The sequence below is a fragment of the Aquarana catesbeiana genome, linkage group LG05 (genome assembly GCF_042186555.1).
Source record: "Aquarana catesbeiana isolate 2022-GZ linkage group LG05, ASM4218655v1, whole genome shotgun sequence".
NCBI classification, from domain to species: domain Eukaryota; kingdom Metazoa; phylum Chordata; class Amphibia; order Anura; family Ranidae; genus Aquarana; species Aquarana catesbeiana.
The window spans coordinates 136,657,597-136,685,056 of record NC_133328.1 but is presented as its reverse complement, the minus strand read 5'-3'; the positions used below and the strand labels follow the sequence as shown (position 1 = coordinate 136,685,056).

The following is a 27,460-nucleotide window of genomic DNA, read 5'->3' as shown; positions in this document are numbered from 1 at the left end:
TACCCCTACCCATTCACCTAAAAAAAAAATGTCAAAATATCTGAATTATATGCCACAAACTTCTTACTAGCCATGCAGAAAATCCAAGGAGACCTACACAATTGGCACAAGGGTCACTTTTCGTGGTTTGGCAGAACCGCCATCTTAAAGATGAATGTCCTTCCCAGAATCCTCTATCTCCTGCAAGCGATCCCCATCAAGCTCCCCTCCTCATTTTTTGCATTGTACAGAAGAATGTGTAGAACCTTCCTATGGTCCTCGACCACACCCAGCTTGAGCTGGAACAAATTGATCATGCCCAAACGGAAAGGTGGAATAGGCCTCCCAGATATTCACAAGTATTACTGGGCATCCCAACTCACCAGAATTGTCGATTGGCATGTACACGCTCACAATAAAGCTTGGATCCAGATTGAAAACGCCTTTGCCCACATACCAATATCACACCTTCCCTGGATAACCAAAACATTTGTACCAAAAGAATGTTCCGCCCACCCACTAATAGGTCCCACACTGCTTAACTTTAACTTAGCATGCAAATCACTCAATATAACTCCATCCCCTGGGCCCTTGACCCCACTAACACAAAATCCTGACTTCCTACCGGGCCTCCTAGGACATAATACGCCAGACTCCACTAATAATCCACAAATCAGAGCCCACCAATTCTTTCATAACGAGGAACTCCTCGCTTACCCGGCGTTACGTTCTGCCATCCCAGATCTTAATTTACCCTTTTTTAAATATCTTCAAATCAGACACTTTCTCCAACACACCCCATCTATAGCACATTGGCATAGAGATCTAACCCCCTTTGAACACATTTGCACCAGTACGGAACCCCAGAGACACCTAATATCAGAACTGTACGTACTATTGTTTTCTGAAAACAACCCAAACGCCAAGACAAACCAACAATGGGAGACGGAACTAGCCACCGACCTCTCAAAAGAAGAGTGGGACAACATATATGAACATGTACACAAAGGGACCATCAACATTTCCGCGCAAGAAAACAGATATAAAATATACTCCAGATGGTATAGGACACCCGATAAAATACACAGATTTTTACCCAGTGTCTCCCCGCTCTGCTGGAGATGCAACTCCGCTCAAGGATCACTACTTCATATTTGGTGGGACTGTCCAATGATCCAACTATTCTGGCAGGAAATTCATCACTTGATCTCGCAAATCACAACATACAATCCGGACTTCACCCCATCACAATACTTGCTTCACCACACCTCTCTTCCCATGAAGACGTACAAAAAATCCCTCATCCTACACCTGATTAATGCCGCCACCCAATGTATACCGGTGCATTGGAAAAGCACAGACCCACCTACAGTCTCTGAATGGCTCCGCCATGTAGAGAAAACGGCCGACATGGAGAGACTTATCCACCAAGCAAAAGAAACTACTACATTTCAAAACACCTGGGCCTGTTGGCTGCATTATAGAAACTCCACAGGCACTGACATTTCCCACTCAAATACTTGAATTTCCACCGGAGGGAGACTAGTTAGACTCCACCCAAGACATACAAATAATTAGTCACTCCTATCCCATTCCCCTCCCCCCCCTTTTTCTTTTTCTCGCCCACCAACAGTGGGTAGCCAGATATATAACAATGGACTACCTGGGTTACAAACCCCATCACCTATCCTATATGGGGTAATACCACAACAAGACATGCCTAAATCCTAACAAAGACTGGCCAGATCTCGGCATTAATCTAGCACATAGAGGCGTTTTAACGCCTACCCACAGACGAACCACACCTAAACTACCAACTAAATGCATCTCGATGGCTCCCACCCGCCCACAGATAGTTCCCGACGGGGGTGAACGGGTGTTGGGATGATCCGTTTAGGTTTGTCTCTCCAACACACGCATTGCCCCACTGGTTTACAAAACCACAGATGCACCTTGAACGCTTCGAACCCAAAGGGACACTTGCCCACAAATACTTAGTTCCCTACACAGTCGCTGATACCCCCCTTGAAACACATACATCCACTATCATCGACTGAGTACAATAAGTGGAAGTTCAATGTATACACTGTACATTTACTCTGTATTTTTGCTATGTTGAAAAACCCTGAATTCCTGATTCTGTAACCTTATTATTCATACCTTTGTTATGTTGTAAAAACTCAATAAAATCTTTAAAAAAAAAAAAAAAAAAGTCAAAAATAAAACACATTACACATGTTTTTAAAGTAATTTATTAAGGCAGCTACGTCGTCTCTTCCAACTTCTTCTCCCCTCTCCGGCTCTTCTGCCTCCTCTGCTGATGTCTTTCTGCCTCTGCCGGTTCTTCTCCACTCTCCGCTGATGTCTTCTAGCCCTCTCTGGTTCTTCTCCCTCTGTCCGCTGCCTTCTGCCTCTTCTGGGTCTTCTCCGCTGTCTTCTCCGCTGTCTTCTCCCTCTGTTCTTCTTCCAATGTTGACTGGACGCTCTCTCCCACTCCAATGCTGGGTGCGCGGTGTGCCACTAGTTATATTGGCATGGGGCTGGGTCACCGGGTGACATCCAGAGGCCCGTCCCTTATGACGTCACCGCCCGGGGCATGATGGGGTGGTGATGTCATAAGGGGTGGGCCTCCGATGACCCTGCCCCATGGCAATATAAGTAGTGGCACATTGCGCACCCAGCATTAGAGCAGGAGAGAGCATTGAGTCAACTTCGGAAGAAGAACAAAGGGAGAAAATAGCGAAGAGGACTCAGCAAAAGAGCGAGAAGATAGCGGAGAAGATCCAGCAGAGGCAGAAGACAGCGGACAGAGGGAAAAGAACTGGAGGGGGCTAGAACACATCGGCAGAGAGCGGAGAAGACCCGGAGAGGGGAGAATAACTGGCAGAGGCAGAAGACGTCAGTGAAGGAGGCAGAAGAGCCAGAGGGGGGAAGAAGTCAAAAGAAACGACGGAGCTGCCTTAATAAATTACTTTATAAACATGTAATGTGTTTTATTTTTGAAATTTTTTTTTAGGTGAATGGGTAGGGGTACAATGTACCCCATACTCATTCACATAGGGTGGGGGGCCAGGATCTGGCCCTGTTAAAGGGGGCTTCCAAATTCCGATAAGCCCCCTGCCCGCAGATCCCGACAGCCAATGGCCAGGGTTTTCGGGAAGAGGCCCTTGTCCTCATCAACATGGGGACAAGGTGCTTTGGGGTGGGGGGCACCCAAAGCACCCCCCCATGTTGAGGGCATGCGGCCTGGTACAGTTCGGGGGGGGTGCTTGCTCATCCCCACCCCCTTTCCTGACCTGTCGGGCTGTCTGCTCAGATAATTGTTTTATCTGAACACCGTTTTTTCGGCTTGGGGGTTCCCCTGAAAATCCATACCAGACCAACGGGACTGGTATGCTCTTGGAGGGGGAACCCATGCCGTTTTTTTTTACATTGTGCATGGAGTTGCCCCTAAAGATTCACACCAGACAGTGCCTGGTATTTTCAGGGGAATAAAGTCGGATCCCTGTTCATTAAAATCGGACGCATGTCGGACTTCAAGTTGCAGGGCAAAATCGGATCCAAAGTGGTACGACTGTCGTGTCCTACCAGTGTGAACCCGGTCTTAGGCTCCATGCACTGAGGAATTATAATACAGGCGTTCAGGTGTGTCTGGAACTAATTTCGAACTGCACCTGAAAGCAACTTTGCTCTGGCTGAATGCACATCTAAATGTTCAACAGCATCTAGGTGCATTCAACCAACAGCATCTAGGTGCATTCAACCTAGTCGATTTTACACAATATAGAATTTTCTGTGTCCTGGGACCAATTTGCCTAGTTTAAAGCAGCTAAGTGCATGTAAATATGTATGGATGCACCTAACTGCAGCTAAACCCAGGAACATCTATATGCAGGAAAGTGTGATTAGATAACTTCATGTGTATTTAGTGCTCGTTCACACCAGGAATCCATATTCCTGTGTGATTCAGTGTGATGCGATTTTCAGCCTATTCATTTGAATGGGTTGAAATTGCACTGGATTGCACCAAAAGTAGTGTATGCACTTCTTAAAAAATGAACTGCGACTGGATCGCATGGTACTGCAGTACCAAGTGATCTGGTGCTTAGCAAATGTAATGTATTTGCGATCTGTGTTTGGGGTGTCGTTAGGAATCTAGTAACCCCTGCAGCAGATCGCACACCCGGTGCATTTGGAAGGCAGTGCCTGATATGTGCACAGTATGTGAGTTCCAGTGTGAACCATCACTAAATGCAGATGGCCCGTGTGCATGGGAGTCTAGAGTTAGCTGTAAAACAACTAGGGCATAAGGCTCTGGCTGGGACCCAGAGTGCAAGATAAATAATCATTTCATAGAATTCTCTAGTCTACAGTCTATGATGCATCATGGTCACAAGCACATTAGGTGTGTTTTCTTTTTTTAATCAACATGGTTTTACTGGACAAAAATAAAACATACTGATTCCTGGGATGCTTTCAATAGGTATTTGCCGTACTCCTTCTTTAAAGCACGATAGTCCTGGGTATACTTTTCTTATTTGTGCTTGCTTCCTTTCAATCATTTTCTTTATGATCTGTAAAAGTAAATAAAGGTGTTTGTACAACTCTCATACGGGGGGGTTCATCTTTACTATTTGTCCAGAGAAACATTGTCACTTGGAAAGAAAGTGAAGAAATTTCAAAACTATAAAATGTTATGCCCCGTACACACGGTCGGATTTTCCGATGGAAAATGTCCGATCGGAGCGTGTTGTCGGAAATTCCGACCGTGTGTGGGCTCCATCGGACATTTTCCATCGGATTTTCCGACACACAAAGTTGGAGAGCAGGAGATAAAATTTTCCGACAACAAAATCCGTTGTCGGAAATTCCGATCGTGTGTACACAAATCCGACGGACAAAGTGCCACGCATGCTCAGAATAAATAAAGAGATGAAAGCTATTGGCCACTGCCCCATTTATAGTCTCGACGTACGTGTTTTACGTCACCGCGTTCAGAACGATCGGATTTTCCGACAACTTTGTGCGACCGTGTGTATGCAAAACAAGTTTGAGCCAACATCCGTCGGAAAAAATCCTAGGATTTTGTTGTCAGAATGTCCGAACAAAGTCCGACCGTGTGTACGGGGCATTACAGTTACCACCAAAACAGAGAAAGAAGAGACTCTCCCAATAGGGGGCAGCTGCTCCTCTAGCATCAGTGAAAAGGTGGACTTCCCCTCACTTTGGGGATGTTTTGTCTCACCACCTGTTGTTTTTCTTGAAACAGAATGTTCAGTGAAATCTCCTTGATTGGGTGACTCAGATTGCAATAACATTTTGGCAGAGGTTCCTACCCTATACCATGCTCCCCAAAGAAAAAACGTTTTGTCTAGAGTTACACTTTAAGGTCCACTATCAAGGTGTTACAGATTGTCCCAACCCCTGTCACTATTACTTTTGTTTGACAGATCAGTCTCTGTGTAATTGTGAAATGCAATATTGTTCACAATAGTGGTCCTTTAGTACAATTATTTGAATGAAATAGAAGTATACAGTATATCTGTCATAAAGATGGTGGTGAAATTACAGTATGGAATGCCACACATACAAGGGCAGAGAAACACTAGATGATTTAGAAATGGTAGGGTATAACAAGGATTATGTTTTTTCATAAACAGTAAACTACTATTTTAATTTCACAGTACAACTAAGGGTAGTCATAAACGTCCTTATTCATTCCCCATTTCAATGGGTAAATACAATATTAGACAGGGATCAGATCATTCTGAGCTAGTCCAAGGACAATAATGACAATTTTCAACCTCCACATTGAGAAGAGGTAAGAAGTACAAAACCATGTAGGTACAATAAGCTGGGTTGAAAGATACTGCAGGTTGTGTCCCAGTGCAATCAATGACAGCTAGATGTCTCCCTGACCACCAGTCTTATAAGACATATCTGAGACATCTACAGTATAACAGCCCTTGTTATTAATTATTTTTAGTGTTTAAGTGTAGTAACAAATGTGTTATACAACCTTTGTGAACTACTTTGCAAACAACTAGTGCATCAATTGTCCAGTGATCAATTATGTCCTATGTGCACATCAAGGTAGAAAAATAGGAAATGGAAAACAGCAGTCAAGTATGCTGTAGGAAATGGCTCGTGCACTGCAATGTAAAATAAAAAAATAAACAGAAGAGGGCGCCAGCATCTAAGTGTACAAAAATTATAAAAATGCAACAAGCAGACTAGACAGTGACAGTGACTTTACATCAGCAGCTTCCTGGCACAGTTCTGCATTTTCCAGCTGCGTCCCTGCTGATCTCTGCAACATCCTACAGTAGATGATGTTACATAGTTACAAAGTTATATAGTAGGTGAGGTTGAAAAAAGACACAAGCCCATCAAGTCCAACCTATGTGTGTGATTATATGTCAATATCACATTGTATATCCATGTGTGTCGTGGTCATTCAGGTGCTTATCTAATAGTTTTTTGAAACTATCGATTTCCCCTGCTGAGACCACCGCCTGTGGAAGGGAATTCCACATCCTTGCCGCTCTTACAGTAAAGAACCCTCTACGTAGTTTAAGGTTAAACCTCTTTTCTTCTAATTTTAATGAGTGGCCATGAGTCTTGTTAAACTCCCTTCCGCAAAAAAGTTTTATCCCTATTGTGGAGTCACCAGTATGGTATTTGTAAATTGAAATCATATTCCCTCTCAAGCATCTCTTCTCCAGAGAGAATAAGTTCAGTGCTCGCAACCTTTCCTCATAACTAATATCCTCCAGACCCTTTATTAGCTTTGTTGTCCTTCTTTGTACTCGCTCCATTTCCAGTACATCCTTCCTGAGGACTGATGCCCAGAACTGGACAGCATACTCTAGGTACGGCCAGATCAGAGTCTTGTAGAGTGGGAGAATTATCGTTTTATCTCTGGAGTTGATCCCGTTTAATGCATGCCAGTATTCTGTTTGCTTTGTTAGCAGCAGCTTGGCATTGCATGCCATTGCTGAGCCTATCATCTACTAGGACCCAGATACACCACGTCTACGGGCCTTCCTTTATCTAGATGGCAACTCACCTCCTCATAGAAGGTTAATAGATTGGTTTGGCAAGAACGATTCTTCATGAATCCATGCTGATTACTGCTAATGATACCGTTCTCATTACTAAAATCTTGTATATAGTCCCTTATCATCCCCTCCAAGAGCTTGCATACTATTGATGTTAGGCTAACTGGTCAGCTTCACTGCCAGTTTCCCTTAGTCAAGATGGTGGTGCCAGCACTCGATTGAAGAATCAGCTCGGGTGAGGACACCGCTGGATGCCTGGACAGGTAAGTGACCCAATATTAACAGTCAGTAGCTACCGTATTTGTAAATTTTTTTTTTTGGGGGGGGGGGGGGGGGGGAGTCTGGAGTTCCTCTTTAAGAGGCTTTCATGGATTGTTTCATCCAAGGCCCATCTATAATATGATATTTATCAACATAGCGACATCGTTTTTTGCCTTTTTTAATGTAAAATAAAGACAACAGGGTGGGGGCTCTCTGGAGTACCAAACACTCATGATAGCTCTTGGCTGGAGGAGATATACTTTCCATCTTTATCTTTTTTCAGTTTTATGTATAGAATGGTTGAAAACTCCAGCAAGTTTTTTGCTGTCTGTGTCCCATTAGGGAGATTTTCCTTCACTTGCTGTCTCAAAACACCATAGAAAGTAAGAGGAGATCTCTTCAAAGTAAAGGAACCTGATAGAGGTTATGACTCTTCTCACTATATCCAAAGCTAAAAAAATATGATCTTGTTATAAATGTGCTTTAATGTCCTTTTTTGGGGTCAAGGCACAAGTGCATTCAATTGTTACTGCAGCAGTGGCTGGTATTGCCTGTATTTTACAGAGTTTTGTAGTTATTTTTTTTTTTGTTTTTGTAGTTATTTGGATATCTTTAAATGTATCCATATCAAAAGTCAATACGTGTTTTAAGAGATGCAGAAGTGTAGAAAATCTCACATTTTATGTTAGTGAATTTAAACAAAGTCCCCTTATGTTATACAGTATATAGGATCTAGATGCCCACATCTCACTTTGGCATGTCTTCCCTGGCATGCTTCAATGAAATCACTGATATGATTTGAAAGCAGTCATAGTACTTTACCTCCTTCTGTTTCTTTATGATGACTGAAAATTCAGTATATGGTATCCTGGGATTTAACTCGCATCCCATTAAAGTAGCTCCTTCATAATCCTTTATGTATCCAACATAACGTGCTTTAGGTACTTTAATGTCTTTAGAAAAACCCTAAAACATGTAAGAAAAAAAATCTTAGACTAAGATTGTATTTGCTTTGAGATTCAGCTACCTTTGTAAAGGCAAAGGAGGCTGGGCAGTTCGGTAATATTATGACTGATGCACTTAACAAAAGTGTGTATGATAGAAGTGAATTAAAGTTTAAGGTAAAATAATACACAAGAAATTGGATTAGAGCTTTAATTTAAATCTCATCTCGGGTCAATAAAACACTTTCTTCTCCAGGTCCACCTACCTCTAACTAACTGAAGATCCCAAATACTTACTTGAAACAGTGTGGGAGGGCTCTTCTCGTTGATGTGGGCACTCACTGCCTTGACTGCTAAAGTTGCCAATGACCTGGGTCCACATAGAGTCAGGTAAGTAATTATGGGGTTTGAAATCAATCTTAATGCCAAATTACTTAGGTACAGCGGGTAGAAAATGTAATCTTTTTTCCCTAAAGTAGAGTTTCTTAAAGCAGTAAAGGACATAATTTCTCACTGGTAAGAGACTGTTGGACAACATTGAAAAACTTGAGAAAAATATGGGATTGCCATTGGACCTCTCCTGAAATTCTCCAGAAAAGGCTACATTGCCCTGGAACATGTTTCCAGTTTAGACAATTCAGAGTAAAGGCAGAAGTTCTTACCCATCTATACATGCTTGGGGTCAGTGACCTAAAATCGTTCTAAAGGCAGAAGTTTTTTTTTTTTTACGTTAATACATTCTATGCATTAAAGGGGTTGTAAACCCTTGCGGTTTTTCCCTTCAATGAAGTGAAAAACCTCTTGTAGTGCACCTGCCCCCCCCAGAGCCCCTCATTTTACTTACCTGAGCCCGATTGTTCCTGTTCCAGTCAGTGACTCAGGTCCTGATTGGATAGATTGATAGCAGCGCAGCCATTGGCTCCCGCTGCTGTCAATCAAATCCAATGACGCGGGAGCTGGGGGGCGGAGACGAGTCCTGCTGTCTGTGTCAATGGACGCAGCAGCAGGACACGGGAGCGCGCCCACACGGGTGCCCCGAGGGAGAGCGATTCTCCAAGGATCGGGGCCACTCTGTGAAAAACCAACTGCACAGAGGGAGCAAGTATGACATGTTTTTTCTTTTTTTTAAATAAAAAGGAACCTGTAGTTATCCTATAAGGTAAAAAATCTTCTGGGTGCAGTCCCCCCAGCCCCCCTTATACTTACCTGAGCCCCATTTCGATCCAGCGATGTGCATGAGAGCAGCTGCTCTTCCGGGTCTATCTCGCCTCATTGGCTCACACAGCAAGGGGAGTCACTGGCTTCTGCTGCTGTGAATCACATCAAGTGAGCCAATGAGGAGAGAGCAGGAGGCATGGTCTGTGTGGGAATGGACAATGTCAAATAACAGGAAAGTGGCTCAGGATCGAGCCTACTTGAGTGCTCCCATAACAAGAGGCTTGCTATTTGGGACACTCGGCAGGAGGGAGGAGCAAGGACCACCGGCAGGGGACCCAAAAAGAAGAGGATCAGGGCTGCTCTGTACAAAACCATTGCACAGAGCGGGTAAATATAACATGTTTGTTATTTTAAAAAAAATGAATACCATTAGAATCACTTTAAGAGTACTGAAGTTCGGAATGACAGGAAGGCAGGAAGCCTCCATGCTTTTCCAATGACAGGTTTTCTTAATTGAATCCTCAAATGATTTAACATTAATATTATTCAAAGTATGAATCTAGTTTTTCTAAAAACAGCTATCTGATCCTTATTCTAAATATGTACTTGAAAACATTCCTCCCCATTCTGACCAACAAAATATAGCAATTAATCAATAGATTATAAAGACCAAGTGATCCTTAAAGTAAACCTGTTCTTTGTGCATTCACACAAAAGAAACAAGTTCACTTTTAGGCTGCATTCACACCTGAGCGTTTTCAGCTCATAAAAAGCTCATAAAACGCCCGAAAAACGCCCAACAAGCAAAATCCCATTAATTTCAATGGCACCTGTTCACATCTGAGCGTTCTGTCACCTGAAGCAAAACGCCTGAAAAATGCCCTAAGCTCAAAAAAAGAACATGAGCTTCTTTGGGGCAGATTACAGGCGTTTTTCTGCCTTTTACGTTGGTGACCTGAACAAAATCGCTGTAAAAACGTGGCAAAATCACTGTAAAAACACGCGACTTTGAAACGCTCAGGTGTGAATGCAGCCTGAATGTCTGCCTCACTTAACTAAACTACCCTTTCCTTTACTGCCACTGCTTTTGGTCACCTGGAACATAGAGAATACCACGTATTTTTGGGTATGGGGGAGCATGTGACTTCCTCCTATTCCTGCCACATGACAGCCCTGGATGCCTAAGCGAATAATCGCTGAGCTTGTCATGTGATCCTCTGAAAATGATATGTGCCTGGTTCCCATGCTGACTCTATGGCTTCAGTTCTTTGAGTCACTGACCAAGAGTAACTACAGTATGTACAATAGATAAGGACTTCTTACTTTTCTCTGACTTTCTTCATCTAAGAATTTCCAGAGAGTGATTCACTCAAAAATACAGAAGACAGCAAGTCTCCATAGCAGCCAAGCATCTTCTAGAATTTTTAGGAGGTCAGCAATGGCAGCCTCAAATATTTTTTGGGATAGATTTACTTTAAAAGGGATTATACATAGTATTGGAAGTGAACACATAGATTGCATTATTATTTGAGTGTTTACCAAAATGTATTTTTTTATTTGACTTTTACATCTTTATATGTTTGCTTCTCTTCATTTTTATGCAAGTGAATGTCTGTGAATGCATGTCTATAGAAAATAAAGTAAAATGAAATATCTGACCGATTTGTGGTAGCATACATTTTAGGTGAAATAATAAAAAAAGTCCATCTGCTTTTCTCTATCCTCTACTGAATAAGGCTTTGACTGAAATACTAACCAATCTCCAGTTGTAAAAGAACAATATATGCATACATACATTTGTAATGAATGTTAATTTGCAGTAACTCATTGTACCTGTTTCTTGAAATAGCCTATTGCATATTCATCAGCGTAGGTGAGGAAATTCAATACATTATGTTTGATGTGATATTCCTTCAAATGATTCATTAAATGAGTGCCATAACCCTGCAAGATAAAACATGAAAAATGACTTTTACCCGGTGAGTCTGCCCTTTGAAAATAGTTATCTAGAGCAATTACTATCTTTTCACTATTACATAGTGTGCTTTTGCTTCTTATTTTTCTGCTGCAATAATCTGGACTTGGGTAAAGATGATTACAGACCGAGTTATATAAACATCTATACTATTTTTTCTCTTTTAAGTGAATGCTTGGGCCAAAAAATGAAAACAAAACATGTGCAGCACACATCTAAAATACATGGACATATTGGGGGTTATTTACTAAACCTGGAGCATACAGAATCTTGTGCAGCTGTGCATAGTAACCAATCAACTTCTAACTTCAGCTTGTTCAGTTATGCTTTGACAATAAAACCTGAAGGCTGATTGGTTACAATACAGAGCTGAACTAGATTCGGTGTGCACCTGTTTTAGTAAATCTCCCCCATTGTCTCTTTAAAAAAGATGCAAGAACAAAAGAAAAATACTGCAAGAACAAATACAGTATCTGATGATCCTGACAGTAAAATCCAGTAAGATATTAATTTCCTGTAGTAAGCTGACAATGCTGCCCCTACTGCCCAGAAATCCCAAGCAGGGTTCTCAATTCTCCCTGTTGGATTACAGAACTCCTCCAATCCCCGACTCCTCTGTCTTACTTCACATACATACAATATATTAAATTGTTTCCCTGCAAAACAATTTTTCTGCCTTTCGCCTGCCCACACACTGTGCATGGGGCAATAGCTCCTGGGAGATATAGCTCTGGGGGACATGCCTACTTGGCAAGGTGGATAAAAATCAAGGTTTCCTATTTAGAATAATAAGCTGTCAGGTTAGTAAAACAGCGATATCAGAACCAATTCAATCATACAGTTTTTAGTGTACATAGATTTGCAAAACAGGAATTTTCTTGAACTTTGTTTTATCTCATGGTTACTGTGAAATTGTGTGAATGCATCAATGCAGTGCATGTTATCTCAGCTTGCACAGCTTGGATTCATTGAATGAGTTTACCAAAAATGTAAATTTTGCAGAATATACAGCCTTATGCTACATGACTAAGCTCCATTTCATGCTGAATAAACAAAATTATTAATGTATCTTAAATAGAAAACTATCTTTAGATTTCTACTGCAAAAGCATTTTATTAAAATAAATGTAATTAAAAATCAATAAAAAGACGATTTTTTTTAATTTAAAAAAAAAAAAAAACAATTTTAAAGGGCTGTGAGTGGCATGCACGCATGAGCCGCCATTGACGGTACAGGGCTTGGAAGGGACAACACCCGTGGCCGTTCCTTTAGAGCGCATGTGCCAGTGATGTCACTGGCTGCATATAATGTAAATATCTCCTATTATAGGCTTACCTATTGGTAAATGTCTGCAGAGGAAGTTTACTTCCTCTTTAACCACTTCAGCCCCGGAAGATTTGGCTGCTCAATGACCAGGCCATTTTTTGCGATACGGCACTGCGTTATTTTAACTGACAATTGCATGGTCGTGTGACGCTGTACCCAAACAAAATCAACGTCCTTTTTTTCCCACAAATAGAGCTTTCTTTTGGTGGTATTTGATCACCTCTGCGTTTTTTATTTTTTGCGCTATAAACAAAACAATTAAAAAAAAAAAAAAAAATATCTTTTACTTTTGCTATAATAAATATCCCAATTTAAAAAAAGAAAAAAAATTTTCCTCAGTTTAGGCCGATATGTATTTTTCTACACATTTTTGGTAAAAGAAATCGCAATAAGCGTATATTGATTGGTTTGCGTAAAAGTTATAGCGTCTACAAAATCAAAATAGGGGATAGATTTATGGCGTTTTTATTATTATTATTTTTTTTTTTTACTAGTACTGGCGGTGATCAGCAATTTTCATCGTGACTGCGATATTGCGGCGGACACATCAGACACTTTTGACACATTTTTGGGACCAGTGACAATTATACAGCGATCAGTGCTATAAAAATGCACTATTTACTGTATAAATGTCACTGGCAGGGAAGGGGTTGACACTAGGGGGCGATCAAGGGTTCAATTGTGTGCTCTAGTGTGTGTTCTAACTGTGGGGGGATGGGACTGACTAAGAGGAGACAGAGATCGGTGTTCATACTCAGTATTAACACGCAATCTGCCTCCTCTTCCCTGAGAGAACCTTTTCTCGCTTTGTCACGAGCGATCGCGGGTGCCCAGCGGTCATCGCGCCCCCCGGGCACTCGCATCGGTTCCAGCAGCTAAAAGGCAGTGGCCAAAAGGCGAAGCGATGCAAGGTAATGTTTTTTTGCCCAGGGGAGCCAACCTGCCGCAGTACAACTGCGGCGGCTGGTTGGGAAGGGGATAAAGAAATAATTCCCCCTTTCAAAAACTGCTTATGCATTTAAAGGAGAAGTCCAGGCAAAACCTAATTAACGTTAAACCTGCTCTGTGCCACATTCTAAACCTAATCTATCTAACCTTGTAAAGCCAAAATCAATGTACTTACCTATCCTGCAGCGAATCCAGTGCGGTCCCAGCATCAGCCGCAGGTTCGCTGTGTAGGCACGTGCAGGAGAGGCACCCGACAACAGAAGCCCCATAGTAAGTCTATGGGTGACATCACTTCCTATTAATTTCACAGCCGTTGTCAATCCTCTCCTGCACAAAGCATCCGTTGCTTGAAACTGGCATATCGGGTGCAGAATAGATAAGTATAGCGAGTTTTGCTTTACAGGGTTAGATAGGTTAGGCTTAGAATGTGGCACAGAGCAGGTTTAGCATTAGGTTTTGCCTGGACTTCTCCTTCAAGGGGCGCCTGTAGATAAAAATAAACTATGCTGTTTTAACCAAAGTTAAATAATGCCCTTGCTATAGGTGTAGGGCATTTACGTACCCAACGAAGCCTGACTGAGATTACAACATTCCTTCCTGCTTTGTTGCTAGAACGTTGCTAAGAAACTCCCAGCTGTTGCTATTCAACCCCACCATCACAGAAGAAAGCTCTAAAACACTGAGCTCAGAGTTACTGTACTAGGTGAGAGAAAGAGCATGTTAAGGGGTGAATCAGAGGAAGATATTGCTCTTGTGATGGTGGAGGTGAACAGTAACAGCTGGGGGTGGGTCTCTTAGGGACATACTAGCAACAATACAGGACTGGATGATGTTATCTCTGGGGGGTTTTCAGTCAGGCGTTGTGAGGTAAATAACACACCTATAGCAAGAGCGTTATTCAACTTTGGTCAAAGATGCATAATTTGTTTCTATCTACAGGCGCCCCTTACCTGCACAACTGTTTCTAGACCGATATTAGCAACATGTATGTAACCTCTGTATATGATTTATTAAACACTTTTTTAGATATCCACCAATCTACTGAATTGCTATCATGTGCTTCATGTAAAGTCCCACCCTCTTGTTGCTCTTCCTTGATCACATTGATAGGGATGGAAATACATGGCCTTACCAGGCCTTGTTTTCATAAAAAGTCCCAAACCCTTTCTTCCCCCTCATAATATCCTTACCTGTGCAGGCATTTTTTGGTAAAGATGAATTATGCCTTTAAGCTAATAATTGGGTCTAGTGTGCTTGGTTTGTATCAGAAAAAAACATTCCCCTTTGTCTTTCTCCTCCACAGGTCTCCATGCATAAAAGGCAGAACACAGAGGGATCCTCATTGCATAAAACTGTATTTTATTTAACTGCACATGGGTACCCATGTGTCTTCCCATTGTGGGCACTGGTGTGCGGCCCCCAGGCCGCTTACTGGCACGATCTACCGGACACAGTGGACCACAATTCAATCACAGTGATCACTTTAGTGACACTGCACTGTTCTGGCAACAGTGATTTTTTTTTTTTTTTTATAAAAAAATTTAAAAAATAATGAAAAATGTAAAAAAACTATTAAAAAAAACAATTTAGGCCTTATTCACACTCGCGGTGCTCTCTGAAGATTGATCTACATCCAGATCACTCTTCAGACAGCATGAAAACAGTTTTAACCCCCTAAATGCTGGACTACTGCACCGCAATCGCATGCAATGTGTGTGGGTTGTGATGCAGTTACAGCATGGCCCCTGTGTGAGGCCTATGTTTACCCACAAGGGGATGCACAGGTTTTCCATGCATCCTGGTGCAGGCAGTTACATTCATATCTATTGGGACACAGTGGCTGCATGGACACAGCTCCCGATCTGACATCCCTGCAGGTGCAAGGCTCGAACACAGACAGACTGGAAGCAGCAGCTGTGTCTGTGCAGCATCTGCAGCCCAATAAACACAAATGGGACTACCTGCATAGAGATGTACAGAACACCTGTGCATTTCCATGCAAGTAAACATGGCCCTCACATGCAGTACGCATTGATACACCCCATGTTAACAAGGCCTAATAGTAATGCCAGCCACAGTGTTCCTGATGGCTGCCTCACCAGTGAGAATGTCACCAGACCAGTGTAGCCAGCAAAAGTATCTCTGATCTCCACAACATCAGTACAGTGTCATTAGAGCCAGTGCAGCCAGTAAAAGCATTCCTGATCACCGCCACACCAGTGCAGTACTGCCTCTGCCTGCCTCCTGTACTGACCCTGGGCTGCTTATTGACCATGTCATTGCCCACCGCCTGAACTGATCTATCTGTACATCCCTCTTGCTACATTCCTGTAAGATATCAGTCCCAGCCATTCTCTGCAGACAACTGCACTCCTGGAACCACAGGAACTTTTTGTTCTTCCTTTCGTCAGCCTCCTGTACTTCCTGGCCAGTGAACATGGCATTCCTGGAGGCAGCCACGTACCAGTAGGCTATGCTTGCTTGACTTATAGGGGACTGCTATAAGTGATGATACACTAGGCTATATTCCCTGAGCTCTCGTACAGAGGCGACCATTATAGTACATTGTTTTTGATGCAGTGTTGGTTGATTTGTCACAAGATGCAATGTCCAGTACATAATCAGTCCAAAATTGAAAACGTTTCACACATGTGGTATACGCAAGAGGAGTAGTAGAATTTGTTTTGGAGTGTAAATCTAAGTATGCCTATGATGTGTGTTGGAAATATCTTATTAATTGACAACTTTGTGTAAAAAAAAATACATTTTAATTTTCTTTCTGCATTTTCCAAAAACTTGTGGCAAAAAAATCACATTTTCAAAAAAATTCATTATGCTGCTTAGAAAATACCTTGGAATGTTTACTTTCCAAAATGTGGTAATTTTGTGGGGGATTCCACTGTCCTGGTGCTCCAGTGCCTCTAAAAATGTGATAGGCAGTCAGGAAATTAGATGCGTAGTTTATGCCCCCACAAAGCCTGAAGGTGCTCCTTGGATTTTTTGTCTCTCTATGTGGTTAGGCTGTGAAAAAGTCTCACACATGCAGTATCCCCATACTCAGGGGGATTAGCAAAAACATTTTTAGGGTGTAATTTAAAGTATGGCTATGTTGTGTTAAATAACTTGTTAAAATAACAACTTTGTGAAGAAACACATTTTATTTAATTTCTTCATATTTCAAAAAATTGTGGCAAAAAATTGCAACTTCAAAAAATTCACAATGCCTCTTACTAAATACCTTGGACTGTCTACTTTCCAAAAAGGGGTCAATTTGAGGACCTTTTTTACTGTCCTGACATTTTAGGGCCTCAAGAAATTAGATAGGCAGTCAGAACATCAGGACTGATTAATTTTCAAATATATATACCATAGTTTGTAGACTCTATAACTTTCACATAGACTAAAAAATATACACTCGTGACTCATTTGTGTTATTTTTTTACCAAAAAAATGTAGTAGAATACATTTTGGCCTAAATTTATTAAGAAAGATAAATTATTTGCAAAACTGTATAAGAAAAACTGTTTTTCTTTTAAAATTTTTGGTCTTTTTTCATTTATATAACAAGAATAAAAACCCAGGGGTGATTAAATACCACTAAAAGAAAGCTCTATCTGTCTCAAGAAAATGATTTAAAAAACTCATTCAAGTACAGTGTTGCATGGATAAGTAATTGAGTAAAAGTGTGACAGCACAGAAAACTGAAAAAATGGGCTGGGCAAGAAAAGGGGCGTACATGTATAGTCTTGAAGTGGTTAAAATAGCATAAAACAAATGCAATGCACTTTCAATAGTTGGTGCCCAGTCCAACACTCTGGATCACTAGCTTTATCATACATAGAAGACCATGCACCACTAGCATTTCCTACTTCTCTGCATGTATGCACTCCACTAGTGTGAAATGATGCATTGCTTCACCCAGTGTATTTAGTCTTCCAAGAAGTATTTAGGATCAGTAAAGGTACCATGTATTCACACGGCTAGATATAGTGGCATAACCTTTTATGTAGCTAACCATCCTGTTACCCTACTTGGTTCTACTGACATTAACTGTATATTGAAGAAGAACATAATCAGGATCCAAGAGATATAATTTACAGCAGCTTGGAATTTATTGGTGTAAGGTATAGTGGATACTAACAGAAATTGATAGTCATTCAATTATGAGCATTATAAACAGATGTTCGAGAACAAGTTGTGATTCAGAACAGGGAAAGTTTCACAAAGAAATACCCACTGTACATTTACTGAACATTCATCCTTCTGGATTAAAGAAGCAAGTTTTTTTTTTTTTTAATGCTAATAATGATTTCTCACCTTTACTTGCTCATTTGAAGTCACAGCACAGAAGACTATCTCTGTGAATCCTTGGCTTGGAAACATTCGAAAGCAGATACCCCCAATGACACGTCCATCCTTGATAAGAGCAAGTGTTTTATGTTTCCTAAAAACAGAAATGTTCTTAGAAACATCAATTGCTCAGACTGTAGCACCACAACTCCTAAAAACATAAGGGAAAATTAGCTTTAAGAATGGTGCATTTATTTATACCATCATTGTTAGTGATCTATAAAAATTTCCAAAAACTCTTATGATGCTGTACACCTCAGAGGGGTTTTGTTTAAGCTTTAAAGAAATCTTTAGAGAGGTATTTTAGCAAAAGATGCAGCGTCATTCATTCACAGAGTTCTGTGAATGGGAAAACAACTATTGCGGCTGCTGGCTTGTAGTTCTCAATTAAATACCAGGGCGTTGATGAGCGCTCTATGTTGTTCACTGATGCATCCTGTCATTCAGTAACTGCCTGCCTGTACAAGGTAGGGGCAGACAGCTACACTGACAGTCTGCAGTAGCCTGAGATTGCTCCAGCGATCTGCTGATCGTGGTTGCAATGCTTTACAGGCTCATGAAATTAAAAATAAAAATGAATGCACATTTTTAAACCTGCAAAAAGATGTGCATTTATTATTATTTTTTAAAAAGTTGATCCTTTAAATACTACTATTTTTTCCTATTTTTTGCTCTCATTTTTTGCTCCCTATATGTGGTCCTCGTGATCAGTTTTCCTTTCTAGCGCCAGTTGCCATCTTTGACATCTGATGCTTTTGTGGCCCATTGCTCCAATTGGGATTTGACATCTCCTCTTTTGTTAAGTCTAATGCGGTAGGGCAGACTCTAGAAATGATTGCTACCCCACCTACAGTAAATGCTTGTGTTTTTATACATGCTGTGAGTATTTGAAATGTTGACGCATACAATGATATTTTACCTGTATTGATATTGTTTTGAAACTGCTTACTGACATATTAACACTATACAATTTAACAGAACTGTAATATGCTCTGAAATTCCCCTGAAGAAGAAATTACAATACGTTTCAAAACATGTTGGGACCTCTGTGACCACCGGCCTGTTCGGCCTGGCCTCCTACTACATGAGACCGACCATGTGTTCCAGAACATGAGCATTGCTTCAGTTGTGTGGTATTACATTTGCATATTGTGTCTCTTCTTTTTAACCATGTTATGGGTGTATACTATTACTATTTTATGATGTATTAATAAACTTTAGATTTTTATACACTTCTTTACCTTTTTTGTACCTCTGTTATTTGGTTGACTACTGCCTTTAAAGTCCCCTTGGGGCCCTCTCTTTGGTTTCTACTTAAATACTATTGACTAACCAATTTCACTCTTTTCCAGACCTCAGCATCTGCACCTGCTATTAATGAGCCGCAATTGGTCATTGCCAGAAATAAAGTGTGGCAGCATATAATACAGGGATCGGCATAGGGAGCTTATCATGTTAAGATTTTATATGTTAGGATTTTATATTTTCAATGCACAACTTCATTAGCTGAGTTGAACAAGTGTGAGGGTGGATACTTGAATAGCCTGGATAGGACTTCATCAAATTGACGATGACTGATTTATACAGAATGGCAGAGTTTTACTAAGAAATATAATTATTATTATTTTTCTCACTGGAGAAACCATTACAAATGAAATGATTTACTGCATTACAGTCCAGGTTTAACAAGAGCAGAAAAGCTTTTTCAAGCATATTCCTGCATCTTTTCCTCACCTGGCACACATTTTTCTTTGATCAGGGTAGGACTAACACACTGAATAGATGCTCTTCACAAGGAAAACACCTGCCTTTGATGGATGGAATATATTTTTATTTCTAATCAGTGCTCAAAGAGTAGTGCATCTGAAATCTCAAGTTGTTGATTTCAGCATGGGGTTCTGCATTACATCAGGTGCTACTGAAGCTTTGTACAAAAACAAAAGCACAATTGCTGGCGTGGAATATAAATTAATAACTGCAGGTCACTTAATTTAACAATGTAGCACACAAGCATCTATCTGAACAGTACATAATACAATAGCATAAGGGTCTTGCATTTGAAAACTTCAATTGAAACGATCACCAATAGGGAACATTACTAACGAAACATGGTGTAAAGATGAGCAACACTCATTTTACTATAATGAAATATCAGCAGGAAGGAACCCAGAAGATAGCAAAAAAAGATATATTTTCACATGCATAAATAACTCACGGATCAAAGACAAGGCGGGTGATATATTCCTTTGGCATTCTTGGTAGCTGATGTGAGAAGACGTTTTGTAAGCCAACAAGCCAAATCATGATCTTTTTATTGGGTTTTTGGTTAAGTGAATTCCCAACAACATGAAACTCAATCACACCTCTGCGCTCTTCCAGCCTGGCTGCCTCATCTCTCGCAGAAATAGCAGACAGAAAGCTGGTCTTTAAAAATATGAAATGGAACGGAAATAATGAATAAATAACAGCTGAGTAAATGGTTTTAATTTTTTTTTTTAAAAAGGAGAAGTTTAGTACTGTATATTATAGTTTATATAAACCTAATTTCAACATTTAAAAGTCTGTGGCTTTATTAAAATAATCAATGATGATGATGATCCAACCATTGGGGTCCTTGTACAGGCACCTCCTGGTATAGAGTGGTAACATTCTGTTCCTGTTTACCTGTTGTCACACTGTTACATTGGCTTTTAATAGAGTGACTGTTTCAACAGACATTACCCTGGTATGATTCACTGTTATCCCCACTGGCTTTTTCAACACACATTACCCAGACATGATTCATTGTTATCCTCATCAAGAAACCTGCCCTGATAAATGCCATGTAGCTATTACTGCACTGCATGTATGTAAACAGGGAGTTTCTGCAAAGAGACTGCAGAAAATCAGCAGCACTGAGATACAACAAGGTATAAGAAAAAATGTGGAAACATGTATACTATTAGAAAAATTGCACTGTATATGACACACAATGCTTTAGCAAAAAAAAAAAAGGCCATTTAGTTTATGTTTACTTTAAATCATTAAAACACAAAATAAAAATGGTAGATAAATTAGGGTAGGCTTAAAGTGGAACTTTACTCACCTTGAATCCAGCGATGGGCTGTCCTCGGAATTCACCTCCGGCCACTGACATCTTCGGGCTGCCGGCTTCTGGGTCTCAATTGCCGCCTGCTGTCATTGGCTGAGCCGAGATGGCGTGACTGTGCAGTAGTTCCGTCAGATTCGGCATTGCTCTTCTACATTAAAAATCCTATCTGTCCGCCTATTTTCATTTTGGAGCCTAAAGTTCCACTTTAAGTCAAATCTAACAGGCAAATACTTTTAAGAAGCTAGGGATTATGCTTCCATTAAAAATGAACACCATTATTTAATGGTTTTGACATATACTGTAGACGTGAGAGAGATACATTTAAACATTTTTATCAAGGCATTTTAATAGCCTTGCTTCTATGTATAGTATAGTTTGCCTTTATATATATATATGCACATTGTGTGACTACACTGGATCATTACATATGCAGGCTTTGTTTCCTGGTTGTGTTTGCCAATTATCTCATTGCAATTTTACAAGTCAGGTTTTGTCTGTATGGAATAAATAAACTAATAATGTAGATTATAATTACATAAAACACCCAAAATGTTCCTAGTAGCCAGAGGCCAAATGGCTAGTCACATATTGTACCTCAAGCAAAGAAATTGTTTTTTTTTGTTATTTACATTACGCAAAAAGGTACTTTGTTACTCAAAACAATAATATGATTTGGCAAAAATAACACTTGCCTACTGATTAATCTGAAGTTTGAGAGCTTTAATGTCAGACTCACTTTAACAAATAATACTTCCAAGAAAAGTTCATTAACTACCTGACTGTTGGATTTATCCCACCCTAAAGCCTAGTACACACAGGCTGAATGTCGGCAACATCAGCTGGTTCAATAAAAACGGGCCGACATTCAGCGCGTGTGTATGGCAGCCGGGCTGAAAGGAGTCGGTCACGTGGTCAGCTTCTGTCAGAAGAGCATGCTGGAAAACCAGCAGCCGACTGGCCAATGGATGTAAGCGCTGACCAGAGCATTCTGGCAGGAAGTGGGGGGTGCCTCCCTGTCAGAACACAATAGCTCAGCAGGGAAAACCAATGTACTAACATCGGATTGTTAGTACAGTAGCTCCGATCTGAGCTGTCATTTTGTTTTAGTTGAATATGCCGGGTTCAACCAAAAAAAACTAGTAGTGTGTACTAGACTTAAAGCGGGATTCCGGCCAGCTAAAAAAAATTTTTAAAGTCAGCAGCTACAAAACACTGTAGCTGCTGACTTTAAATAAGTAGACTCGGGTCCCGGCACCGCCATCCTAGGTAAGGGAACAAGCAGTGGAGCCTTGCGGCTTCACTGCCAGTTTCCTACTGCGCACGCTCGAGCGGCGCAGCGATCTGTGAATGGCCCCGTGGTTTTCTGGGAACACACACAGTTCCCAGAAGGCAACGGGGCCGCTCAGCTAGGAGCAGAACACGCCGCGGAAAAGGAAGAGACAGATTAGAAAGACTGCCTAGCAATAAGGGTTCATGTAAGTTTAAAAAATTTTTTTTTTTCAAATGTTTTTTTTTTTTTTTTTTTTTTTTTTTTTTTTTAGGATTTTTGGTGCAATTTTTTTTTTCAGGGTGGCCCTCCACCTTAAGTATATTTCTTTCAAATGTCCACACAAATGAACAAAATCCAAATTCTCACCATTTCCTTTTCACTTTGCAGAACGATTGTCTATTTCATGGTAAAAAATCTATATTTCAAATGGCTAACTTTTTCCATGATAATATTATTTGCAGCTTACATTCTTTATTGCAACAGAAATATGTCAACTAAAAATGTTGCTTATAAAATACTTTGCTCATCTATCTAAATGCATTGTGCATTATTTCTGTTAATTCATCATCAGCATAAAAAGACCATGATAAGGAAAGGTTATAATACCATTTTTCATGGTTATCATATATTGTTAGTGCAGACTTACCTCAGGGCCCAACATGGCAGCAGGATCAGTGATAGTAGACATTACTTCATTGATCAGTTCAATAGGAATGTCTCCTACTGCTCTGGGTCTTTTGGATTCTTCTGCAGAATAAGGTTCACTACTTTTCCTTTTGTCACCTGAAAGAAAGTGATTGATTTTAGTGATTTGGAGTGAATACGCTGTGTAAAATCTATATAAAAAAAGCATGCAATGATTTGTAATTTTCATAAACCCATATTTTGTTCACAATATAAAATATATCAAATGTATAAACTCAGAAAATGTACCATTTTAAGAAAGAAATAAGATCATTTTGCAAATGACAGCAGCAACACATTTTAAAGAAATTAGGACAGGGCAAGAAAAAGCTGACAAATTGGTACTAATAGGGAAGAGCTGGAAGAACATTTTGCAACTAATTAGGCTAATTAGCAACAGGTCAGTAACATGATTGGGGAAATAAAGAGCATCTTAGAGAGTCAGAGTGTCTCAGAAGTGAATCTATATATACAGTTGTGCTCATAAGTTCACATACCCAGGCAGAATTTATGATTTCTTGGACGTTTTTCTGAGAAAATGAATGATAACACAAAAACATTTCTTTCACTCATGGTTAGTGTTTGGCTGAAGCCATTTATTATCAGTCAACTGTGTTTACTCTTTTTAAATCATAATGACAGCAGAAACTACCCAAATTACCCTGATCAAAAGTTTACATACCCTGGTGATTTTGGCCTAATAACATACACACAAGTTGACACAAAGGGGTTTGAATGGCTACAAAACACTTCAGCCCCAGATGATTTTACCCAATTCCTGACCAAAGCACTTTTTGCGATTCGGCACTGCGTCGATTTAACTGACAATTGCGTGGTTGTGCGACGTTGTACCCAAACAAAATTGACGTCCTTTTTTTCCCACAAATTAAGCTTTCCTTTGGTGGTATTTGATCGCCTCTGCGGTTTTTATTTTTTGCGCCATAAACAAAAAAGAACGACAATTTTTAAAAAAACGCAATATTTTTTACTTTTTTGCAATAATAAATATTCCCCAAAAATATATAAAAAAAATATTTTTTTCCTCAGTTTAGGCTGATATGTATTCTTCTACATATTTTTGGTAAAAAAAAAATCACAATAAGCGTATATTGATTGGTTTGCGCAAAATTTATAGCGTCTACAAAATAAGGGATTGTTTTATGGCATTTTTATTTTTCATTTTTTTATTAGTAATGGCGGCGATCTGCGATTTTTATCATGACTGCAACATTATGGCGGACACATCGGACATTTTTGACACTATTTTGGGACCATTGTCATTTATACAGCAATCAATGCTATAAAAATGCATTGATTACTGTGTAAATGACACTGGCAGTGAAGGGGTTAACCACTACGGGGCAGTGAAGGAGTTAAGTGTGTCCCAGGGAGTGATTCTAACTGTTAGGGGGCTGGGCTTTAACACACAGGACAGTGATCACTGCTCTCGATGACAGAGAGCTGTGATCTCTGTCCTGTCACTAGGCAGAACGGGGAAATGCTTTGTTAACAAAAGCATCTCCCCGTTCTTCCTCTAGATGACACGATTGCAGGCACCCGGCGGACATCAAGTCCGCGGGACCTGCGGCCACAGTCACCGCTTCTTAAAGGGGACATACCTGTTTGCCCTTTTGCCTACCAGTGCCATTCTGCCGGCGTACATCGGCGTGCACTGGTCGGCAAGTGGTTAAAGGTAACCATCCTCACCTGTAATCTGTTTGCTTGTAATTAGTATGTGTGTATAAAAAGGTCCAGGAGTTTCTGAAATCCTGACAGACACTTGCATCTCTCATCCAGTGCTGCACTAACGTTTCGGGATTCTGAGTCATGGGGAAAGCAAAAGAATTGTAAAAGGATCTGCGGGAAAAAGTAGTTGAACTGTATAAAATAGGAAAGGGATATAAAAAGATTTCCAAGGAATTGAGAATAACAATCAGCGTTCAAGTGTTCAAACTGTAATCAAGAAGTGTAAAATGAGGGGTTCTGTTGAAACCAAACCACAGTCAGGTAGACCAACTAAAATTTTAGTCACAACTGCCAGGAAAATTGTTCAGGATACAAAGAAAAACCCACAAATAACTTCAGGTGAAATACAGGACTCTGAAAACTTGTGGTGCGACTGTTTCAAGCTGCACAATATGGAGGCACTTGAAGAAATATGGGCTGCATGGTTGAGTCACCAGAAGAAAGCCATTACTATGCAAATGCTACAAAGTCGGACCTCCCCCCAATACAGTAAAACTGCACATTTTACTGTGGCCTTTTACTGTGGCCAGCTTAAGGCACACCTGTGCAATAATCATGCTGTCTAATCAGCATCTTGATATGCCACACCTGTGAGGTGGATGGATTATCTCGGCAAAGGAGGAGTGCTCACTAACACAGATTTAGACAGATTTGTGAACAATATTTGAGCGAAAAAGGCCTTTTGTATACATAGAAAAAGTCATAGATCTTTGTGTTCAGCTCATAAAAACACAAAAGTGTTGCATTTATAATTTTGCTCAGTGTGTGTGTACATATATATATATATATATATATATATATATATATATATATATATATATATATATATATATATATATATATATATATATATATTACTTTTATTAGTTGATTTTATCCATCATATTTTTTTTATTTTTTATAAACATTTTGAGGCTATAAGTAAGTAGAACTTGGCAGAGGAGCTTCTACAGATTGGCCACATTTGCTGTTGCAGGGTCTGATCTTCCATCCTGCTTTACAGTCGCTGTCTGTGACAGCATTACTGTAGAAGCCAGTATCTGGTGTGACCATTATTGACTCATGCAGTGCAGCACATCTCCTTCGCATAGAGTTGATCAGGTTGTTGATTGTGGCCTGTGGAATGTTGGTTCATTCCTCTTCAATGGCTGTGCAAAGTTGCTGGATATTGGCAGGAACTGGAACACGCTGTCGTATACGTCGATCCAGAGCATCCCAATAATGCTCAATGGGTGACATGTCCAGTGAGTATTCTGGCCATGCAAGAAGTGGGATGTTTTCAGCTTCCAGGGAATAGTGTACAGATCCTTGCAACATGGGGCCGTGCATTATCACATTGCAACATGAGGTGATGGTCGTGGATGAATGGCACAACAATGGGCCTCAGGATCTCATCACTGTATATGTGCATTCAAAATGCCATAAATAAAATGCACCTGTGTTCGCTGTCCATAGCATACGCCTACCCAGGCCATAACCCCACCGCCACCATGCACCACTCGATCCACAACGTTGACATCAGCAAACCACTCACCCACATGATGCCATACACGCTGTCTGCCATCTGCCCTGTACAGTGAAAACCGGGATTCATCCGTGAAGAGAACACCTCTCCAAAGTGCCAGATGCCATCGAATGTGAGCATTTGTCCACTCAAGTCAGTTACAACAACAAACTGCAGTCAGGTCGAGACCACAATGAGGATGACGAGCATGCAGGTGAGCTTCCCTGAGATGGTTTCTGACAGTTTGTGCAGAAATTCTTTGGTTATGCAAACCGATTGTTGCAGCAGCTGTCCGGATGGCTGGTCTCAGACGATCTTGGAGGGGAAGATGCTGGATGTGGAGGTCCTGGGCTGGTGTGGTTACATGTGGTCTGCGGTTGTGAGGCTGGATGTACTGTCAAATTGTCTGAAACGCCTTTGAAGACAGCTTATGGTAGAGAAATGAACATTCAATTCAAGGGCAACAGCTATGGTGGACATTCCTGCAGCCAGCATGCCAATTGCAAGCTCCCTAAAAACTTGGGACATCTGTGGCATTGTGCTGTGTGATAAAACTGCATATTTTAGAGTGGCCTTTTATTGTGGCCAACCTAATGCACACCTGTGCAATAATCATGCTGTCTAATTAGCATCTTGATATGCCATCTGTGAGGTGGATGGATTATCTCGGCAAAGGAGAAGTGCTCACTAAGACAGATTTAGACAGATTTGTGAACAATATTTGAGAGAGATAGGCCTTTTGTGTACATAGAAAAAGTCGTAGATCTTTGCAGCTCATGGTAAATAGGGGCAAACACAAAAGCGTTGCGTTTATAATTTTGCTCAGTATATATATATATATATATATATATATACACACACACACACACACACACACACAGTTGTGCTCATTACTGTAGAAGCCCAAGTACTGAGGAATAGGGCAATTCCTGACTCTATAATCTCTACCCTCCTCTAGGCTAGAAAGTCAAATTCCAGAATGGTGTACCATCATACATGGAAGGCTTGTTTTGCCTGGTGTGAGGTTCATCCCTTTTAGTATGAAGTGGGGCAGATTTTGGCCTTTCTCTAGTATGATGTGGTGAGATGTCTCTGGCTTTAAGTATAATCACGGGACAGATCTTGAGCTGTTCCATTTCAGAGACCTATTGTGTCTAAATCCT

General features: G+C 40.5%; 1 protein-coding gene across 4 annotated transcripts in view; it reads right to left on the bottom strand.

Moving 5' to 3' along the window:
• The window catches only part of KAT2B (lysine acetyltransferase 2B), a 140,046-nt gene that overhangs the window by 23,767 nt on the left and 88,819 nt on the right, over positions 1-27,460 (bottom strand). For all 4 annotated transcript variants that reach the window (XM_073630222.1, XM_073630221.1, XM_073630223.1 and 1 more), the window contains exons 9-14: positions 23,010-23,146; positions 20,218-20,426; positions 17,970-18,096; positions 11,237-11,347; positions 8,124-8,267; positions 4,439-4,553 (exon numbers count right to left, since the gene is read on the bottom strand). In XM_073630222.1, the coding sequence (XP_073486323.1) occupies positions 4,439-4,553; positions 8,124-8,267; positions 11,237-11,347; positions 17,970-18,096; positions 20,218-20,426; positions 23,010-23,146 (843 nt within the window). The remainder of the gene's footprint in view (positions 1-4,438; positions 4,554-8,123; positions 8,268-11,236; positions 11,348-17,969; positions 18,097-20,217; positions 20,427-23,009; positions 23,147-27,460) is intronic.